Source organism: Triticum dicoccoides, chromosome 4A (genome assembly GCF_002162155.2).
Source record: "Triticum dicoccoides isolate Atlit2015 ecotype Zavitan chromosome 4A, WEW_v2.0, whole genome shotgun sequence".
Taxonomy (NCBI): domain Eukaryota; kingdom Viridiplantae; phylum Streptophyta; class Magnoliopsida; order Poales; family Poaceae; genus Triticum; species Triticum dicoccoides.
The window spans coordinates 36,549,616-36,557,354 of record NC_041386.1 but is presented as its reverse complement, the minus strand read 5'-3'; the positions used below and the strand labels follow the sequence as shown (position 1 = coordinate 36,557,354).

General features: G+C 47.4%; 1 protein-coding gene across 1 annotated transcript; it reads right to left on the bottom strand.

The window, feature by feature from the left end:
- Positions 1 to 5,969: 5,969 nt before the first annotated feature.
- Positions 5,970 to 6,854, bottom strand: LOC119288627. The gene has a single exon (XM_037568209.1). The coding sequence runs from the start codon at positions 6,550 to 6,552 to the stop codon at positions 6,112 to 6,114; it is 441 nt and encodes a 146-aa protein (XP_037424106.1). The 5' UTR covers positions 6,553 to 6,854; the 3' UTR covers positions 5,970 to 6,111.
- Positions 6,855 to 7,739: the final 885 nt, after the last annotated feature.

The following is a 7,739-nucleotide window of genomic DNA, read 5'->3' as shown; positions in this document are numbered from 1 at the left end:
ACCGTAAACCATCATGGTTAGGTTAAGGTGGTTCCGTCGACCCCGAGCCACCGTAAACCATCATGGTTAGGTTAAGTTGGTTCCGTCGACCCCTAGCCACCATAAACCCTAATGGTTAGATTAAGGTGATTCCGTCGACCCCGAGCAACCATAAACCATCATGGTTAGGTTAAGGTGCTTCCATCGACCCCGAGCCACCCAAGTGGACATAAACCATCAAGTTATCCACCCAAGTGGCATCAATCCATCAACCATCAAGTTATCCCCAACAGAACCATCAAGATATCCATTGGCATCAGCAGAAGTTGCTTTAGTGGCATCAAACCCAAAAGAAAACACATTGTAGTGGCATCGAACTCTAAATAGTATATCATTGTAGCATGAGCACAAGTTGGTGCTGTGTCATCAAAGCAAAACAAAGCACAATGTATCATCAGCAACAGTTGCTGCAGTGGCATCAAACCAAAATAAATCACATTGTAGCAGCAGCACAAGTTACTGCAGTGGCATCAAACCAAAATAAAGCACATTGTAGCAGGAATACAAGACATTGTAGTGGCATCAAACCAAAAGATAACATGCCACATTGTAGCAGGTGCACATTGTAGAATCAACAGAAGTTTGCATCACCTTCTGCCACCTCTACTAGCATTGAACCAGGCCATCCATCCAGTGTGTGTGCCATCAGTTGGTGGAGGAGCACTAGAAGTTGAGGCACCATACTGCCTTGGGGCAGAGAAAGGCCTTGAAGAATTTGCACCTCTCCCAGCAGAAGATTGAGCACTAGAAGATGCTCTTCCAGATCCTCTTCCACCACCAGCCCTTCTTCCTGCACCTCTACCAGCACCACTTCCACCACCTCTACCAGCAGCACTTCCAGTTCTTCCTCCTGGTGTTGGAGCAGGAGCCCTAGTTGTTGCAGGTGGAGTAGCTCTTGGTGTTGGTGCAGGAGCTTTAGGTGTTGGTGTAGGAGCCCTAGTTGTTGGTGCAGGAGATCTAGCTGTTGCTGAAGCAGCTCTAGGTGTTGTTGCAGGAGCTGTAGGAGCAACACCTCTTGCTTGTGAATTCCTTCCAGCAGGCTTGGAAAACAATTCAAAGGAAACACATTTAATAATACTACAAATAAGAAAGGTAATTTACAGAAACATCAAAATGAAGAACTAGTACAAAGGGGCTTACCACATGTTTGTTCTTTCTTAAGGCCAACTCAGGTTTCAACTGTTTAAGGCAGGTTGTGTATTTATGCCCTTGTAATCCACAATTGCTACAAGTTATTGTCCCCATTCTTGAGGTGGACTTTGGCTTTGGAACTTCAAATTTTCCCTTTATTCTCTTCTCTTTCCTTCTTCCTTTCTTCACTTTAAATGCTGGTGGTTCTATGTCTGGACCTGGGGTCTTTGTCCAGTCATGCTCACTAGGGACAGGATATATCATTGGTTCATATGCTGCCAAATAATATGGTTTCTTGAAGAATTTGCTTACAAAGTCCTCTAGAAACCTTTTTGCCTTGTTGATTGCTGAGATGGCATGGTTACATGGGATGCCACTGAGGTCCCACTTTCTGCAACCACAGGTTTCAACTTCCAAATTGACAGCATGTGTTTGCTCACCACTAGTTACTTGCCACAAGTTAACACCTGCTTGAATGGGTTTGCAGTACCTGGCCCTTTCCTTTTCAATCTCCAACTTCTCATTGTAATGTGGTGTGATCTCCCATCTAGCTTCCCTTCCACTCTCTCTATTCCTGTGCCACCTAACCATCTGCTTATCCTTTATGCCATCACACATAGTTTTTATTGGTTTTTTCCTATGATCTAGGATGTACTTGTTAAACACCTCTGACAAATTGTTGACAACCAAGTCAGTCTTGCTATTTGTGTCAAATGCATGCCTAGCCCATGTTTTCTTGGGTATTGCACTAAGCCACTGCCAAGCTTCCACACTCTCAGCTTTGAGATCATCCATTGCTTTATTAAATTTGTGTTCATTATATGCATAACTGGCATTATCCATGCACTTCTTAAGGTCCTCCCCCCTAAAGCCAGCATTCTGGAAGTTTGCATATATGTGTCTTAAGCAGAATCTTTGATGACTGTTAGGAAAAACTCTATTCACTGCATATAATAGCCCCTGGTGCACACAATTTAAACAGCTAAGCTACTGTCTAATACACATGTAAACACATATTTAGCAGGCAAAGCAAGGTGGATAAACATACCTTCTGTCTGTCTGACATTATAGTATATGGACCATACTGTCCAACTTCTCCTCCAAGACAAATCTTCAGTTGGTGTAGAAACCAGCACCAGTTTGCTTTGTCCTCTTGTCCAACAATGCCAAATGCCAGTGGGTATATGTTGTTATTGCCATCTCTACCAATGGCAGCAAGGATTTGTGCACCAGTGGTCAGCTTGATAAAACATCCATCAATACCTAAAACAGGAAGTAAACATAACATGTCAAATGCATTTATATGTGCAACCTATTGAAACTAACAACATCAAAGTAGTGTACAAGCTAAAATGAACTAACCAATGAATGGTCTACAGCCATGTAGAAATCCCTCCCTTGCTCCATTGATGCAGTAAAACATGGCATGGAATCTTGGTCCTGGATGTGGGATTTTTTCAGTGGCTTTTGGAGTTACAACGGTGACTATAACTCTACTCCCAGGGTTTGTATCCATCACAGTCTGAGCATAGTCTCTCAGCCTTGGGTATTGCTTCCTATGATCTCCCAACACAGCCTCAACAGCTAAGTTTTTTGCCCTATATGCCATAGCCTTGGGCACATCCACACCATACTTTTCCATGCAGGCATCAATAAGTGTATGTATGCTAGTACTGACATCAGATCTGAATAGTGGCTCATATTGCTTTGCAAGCCACTTTGCACTTACCCTGCTTGTTTCAGTAGAACTAGGGCAGGTGTGTTGTATCCTCATCTTCTTAATTACAAAAGTGTTTTCCCCTTTTATAACAGCTGCCACAATGCAGAACTTACAATGTTCATTCTTGCAATGCACAATGATCCTCTGATCTGAGTTCCTGTGATACTTGAAGTCTCTGCACTGAGTGATGTGCAAGCTCAACAGAGCATCTCTGAATTGATGTTGATCTTTGAAGCACATATGCAGTTTTAGTTGTTGGTGTGGTTGTTCCAAATCCTCATTGTACCATACTCTAGCTGGCCTCTTCTTTGCCCTACTCTTCTTTTTTTGAGGTAGCACAAATGCTAGTGGCTCAAACCCATCATCTTCACTGTCCTTCAATAAACTATCATCTTCTTCATCTGATGATGGTTTCCAATCAGGTTGCACTTCTTCTAAAACACTGGAATGCGACCTTGTTGTTGGTCCCCTTCTTACTTGCAACTTCTGCTTCTTCTTTGCTGGCACATATATTTTTTCCTCCTCTTCTGGAACAATAGGGTCATCATCCTCCAACTCAAATAATTCCTCTACCTCTGTGTCACCCTCATAATGCACTTGTTCTTCATCCTCTAATTCTTCTTCTGATTCTTCATCCTCTGTTTCTTCCTCATGTTGCTCTTGTACTTCTTCCTCTCTCTGTCTATTTCCCTCTTCCATCTCCATGTCTTCAGCATCATGCATTTCCTCATTATAGTTAGGCCTTAAATCCCCCATGTCACTATCATACTGCCTTTCAGATCCTTCAGATGAACATGCATAACTGCCATCATAGCCAACTTGTTCTTCTTCCACAACTTCTTTTAACTTGGAATTTAGAACACTCCTGCTCTCTTGTGTTAAAACAGCAGAGCCTACAGCTGCAATATAACTGCTACTCTGACCTTCATAAGCAACACCTTGCTGATCAACAGCATAAACAGGAGGATCGGCAAGATCAAAAACAACAGGCTCAGAATATTCAGTTATATCTAAATTTTGCTTCTGTACAAAATCCTTCTGTGATACACTGACAGCTGGTGGACAAGCCCTAAATAGCAAATTAAGCACCAAACTCTCCTCATTCTGCCTCTTGATCAACTGTAGTTTAACATTACTATCAACCAATTCCAAGCCCTGCTCTCCTGGGGTCTCCATGTAAAACATCAGTGAATCATCAATACTAAAGCCTTAGGTTTCCATCAATGCAACCATATTTAGATATGTCACATCTGAACAGCTTAATTTCCTCTCTAACAAATCATTATTGTCAAAATGGATCCTAACATTCCATATGTCTTCATATAAACTACAATTCACATGCAATTTGCCTAATCAGTACACTATAACCCTAATTAGCAAATAAATGAGAAGAAAAAAAAGAGACAGAAACAGAAACTTACAGGACGCCGCCGAGCCCGTGGGTCAGCTCATGGCTATTGCTAGGGTTCGCCACCCATTGCTTTGCCAGCCGTACCCGCTGCTCCATGGACAGTGCGGGCTCAATGAACTCGTCGTCGTCGCTGGAGTACTCAGAGCTCGAGTAGCCATCGCCGCCCTCGATTGGAGATCTCCCCTCGATTCCTCCTGCCGCGCCGATGCCGAAGAGGGGAAGGTTTGCGCCGCCGCCATCGCCGTCGCCGCCATCGCCGTCGCCGCCACCGCCGCTGCCGCCACCACCGCCCGGGGGTGCCGCCGCCATCGCCGTACGCGCAGGGGAGCTAGGGTTCGTCGACGAATAGAGACGGCGAGGAGGAACAGAGTGGAGCACGGGCCGGTCCGGTTCGAGCCGGACCGCACCTATTGAGCGAGCGGGCGCGTGTCGATTCGCCAGCGTGGCATCTGATGCGCGGGCCCGGGTACAAATACGAAGTTTAGCCCGATTTGCAACGATTCGGTCCAAACGTGGTACTGACACGTAAAAATTTTCAAAACTGATACCAATTCGCCACCACGGCCCCAATTGTGGTACTATCGTGTAATTAACTCTATCTAGCATGGCGCCCTAGCCTCGGGGGGCATGCAAAAGGGTCTGTTTTGGAAATATTTTCAGATTGAAGTTTTGAAAAAGGGTCAGTTTCGTCCATCTTCACATTGTATGCTCCACAAAATATTGTCTCGATGTTGTACGAGTACCGACATAAAGGTACTTGAATGTTTTGATTGAGTGTGTGCGCACCAGTCACCAGCACGCTTCGTATGCTTTTGCATGCCAGCAGGCTTGTTCCCGGTTGATTCAAACGGCTGGTCTTTCATCACCAATCACCAGCAGTATGTATTCAATTCAAACACTATGCGATGTCGGCTCGGCTCAAAATTGATGAGATCACGGTTTGGGTGCGCCATATTGAATACCCTGGCCAGTTCTGCTGTCCGTCCGCCTTGATCACGCGCTGTCCGTGATCCACTTCGGTTTCTGACCGAGGAGCCACTATACTTTCTTAAAGTGCGTCGCGTCAGTAGACTAGTAGCCCGTGCGTGATGCATGTGATCGACGTTTCTTCTCCTTGCCATGCTTCAAGTTGAGCAGTGTGTGCGTGTGTGAACACGTAGTACGTTCAAGCTAAATATAATATCCGATGCGACATGCACTTATCTTTACTTTGAAATGAAATTAGATATCATCTTTTATTTCCTCTCTGCATGCAGGAGTATATGCGTATGCTCCCATGTGTAGTGTCTCTGTTAGGATTTGTTCTTTTATTCCCTGACCAAGTGTATATGTAAGTTGGTTACTCTGGTTCGTTGAGAACTTCGGCCAACAATGTTTTGTTTTTATATCGACGTACGTAGGAGAATCCCATGTGTAAATTTTACTCAACATGAGTGCTTTTTATGATTAACCAAGGTCATGATCTTGTCTGGCTTTATATACATACGTGTATTCCGATAAAGAAACATTATATGTATTGGAAGTCGCATTCTGAGAGATGCATGTGTCAACATCGACCATCCTAATAATGGACATGCTAAATAAGTAAGCAAGCATATGCGCGCACCTTGAAGGTTCAGTTCAGATATGTAAAGTGGTGTGACTAAGCTGGGACTGGGAGACCTCAAATTATAGTAACCCAACAGGCAACAGGTAATAACTAGTGGTACTGCAAATAAGTCCGGAGCTTACAAGCCGTACGTACAAAATAACCAAAGAACAGCTAGCCGCAGCCCGCAGCTGGGACGGCGTACGTACGTAGACGACGATATTACAGATGAAGCGAGGTGTCCACGTCTACATCACCCCTATAGCCCGAATTCTGCATTCTCGGCACCTCCCCCCACGAGCCCGCCGCCGCCGCCGCCGCGGGCTGCGACGCCTGAACGCCGCCGTTGTCGCCGCCGAAGCCGCTGTAGGCGGACGCGCCGTGCAGGGGCCTGGACGGCCGCACCAGGTCCGGGTGCAAGAACCACCTCGGCCGCTCGTCGCCGCCGGCCGCCGTGGGCTGCAGGCCAAGGTCGAGAGGCGCCGGCGGCAACGGGGAGCCGGCGCGGTCGGTGGCGTCGGCGGAGTGGTGCACCCGCTGCAGCTCCCTGCCCTCCCGCATCTCCTTGACCCTCTGCAGGTTCCTGAACCGCTCCTGGAGGAGGGCTATGGACGACGTGTGGATGATCGACGGGGAAGCCTCATTGCGCCCCTGCCTTCTCATCGGCGAGATGGACTTGCTTACGACGAGTAGCTGGCTCGCAAGTGCTTCTTGTTGCAGAGCTAGGACTGGCTTAGCTCACTTGTAGTGGGTAGAGCGAGCCAGCTAGGTGGGTATGCGAGTGTGCGATGCGAGAGGGAGGGGTGGCGCTGTCTGGTCTGGTTGGAGCTAGCTAGCAAGCTGCAAATGGACCGATCACTGGCTGAGGGGAGGTTGGAGGGGGCGAGCCGGGGTATATATATGTATGTAGGAGGGAGGAGGCATGGGGGGTTTGCGTAGCATAGATTGTCTGTCCTCTTGCACTAATACTCTCACACTGGCTAGTGGCTAGTGGCTACTCATGATCGATGATGCGTTCGTTTGGGCATGCACAGTGATCGCATGTGTTTCCGCGCCAACTCAAATCCAAGGGATCCAATCCAAGGCCCGTCCACTTTGCTGGCGAGCTAAAGTGGTTCGGGGAGGAAGAAAGGGAAGGGAATCGGGGCGAGGGGTGGAAAGTCCAAGCGGCAAAATGCCTCCGGGCCGGGGTAGGGTGTATGCATGGACATGGACATGGACATGAATGGTGTGGCGCGTGCAGCTAGCTAGCGCTGGTGTAGTGGTGGTGTGGTAGGGGGTTGGGTTTGGTTTGGTTTGGTTTGGTTTGGTGATTGGATGTGAGGCGCCACTTTTTAAAGTCGGGTGAGGCCGGGGAGGTAGTACAAAGGGCCCTGGAGGCTAGCGCTTGGCGCGAGACAGCGGGGAGGAATATGGTCGTATAGGATTTCGTGGTGCTCCTTGTCCTCTAACCCTTGACGTCTCCCTTCCTTCTCTTTTACTTTTAATTCCGAGGGTTGGTTTGGTTGCATGCTCGATCAGTGGCTCTCCCCCCTTGTCCCCGCCCTCCTTGTTCCCCAATGTTTATCGTTGCCTTGTTTCATGCCATGGACGCGGACGACCCTCGGCTCGATTGGGACAGGAGCTGCTCATCAGCTTGATCGATCACCAAGGTTATGTTATGTTAAGATAAGCTGGCCCATCGATCCATGGAGCATATATCCATGCATGGCATTCTTGATTTCATAGTTAATGTACGAACGAAACCCTAGCTCGCTAGATGGCTTGGGGTTTTGCGCGGTGGAGCCGTGTGCCGTCGTGGGCGTTGGGGTTGGGGTGGCTTTGATGTTTTCTGTTGTTTGGTTGCTGTG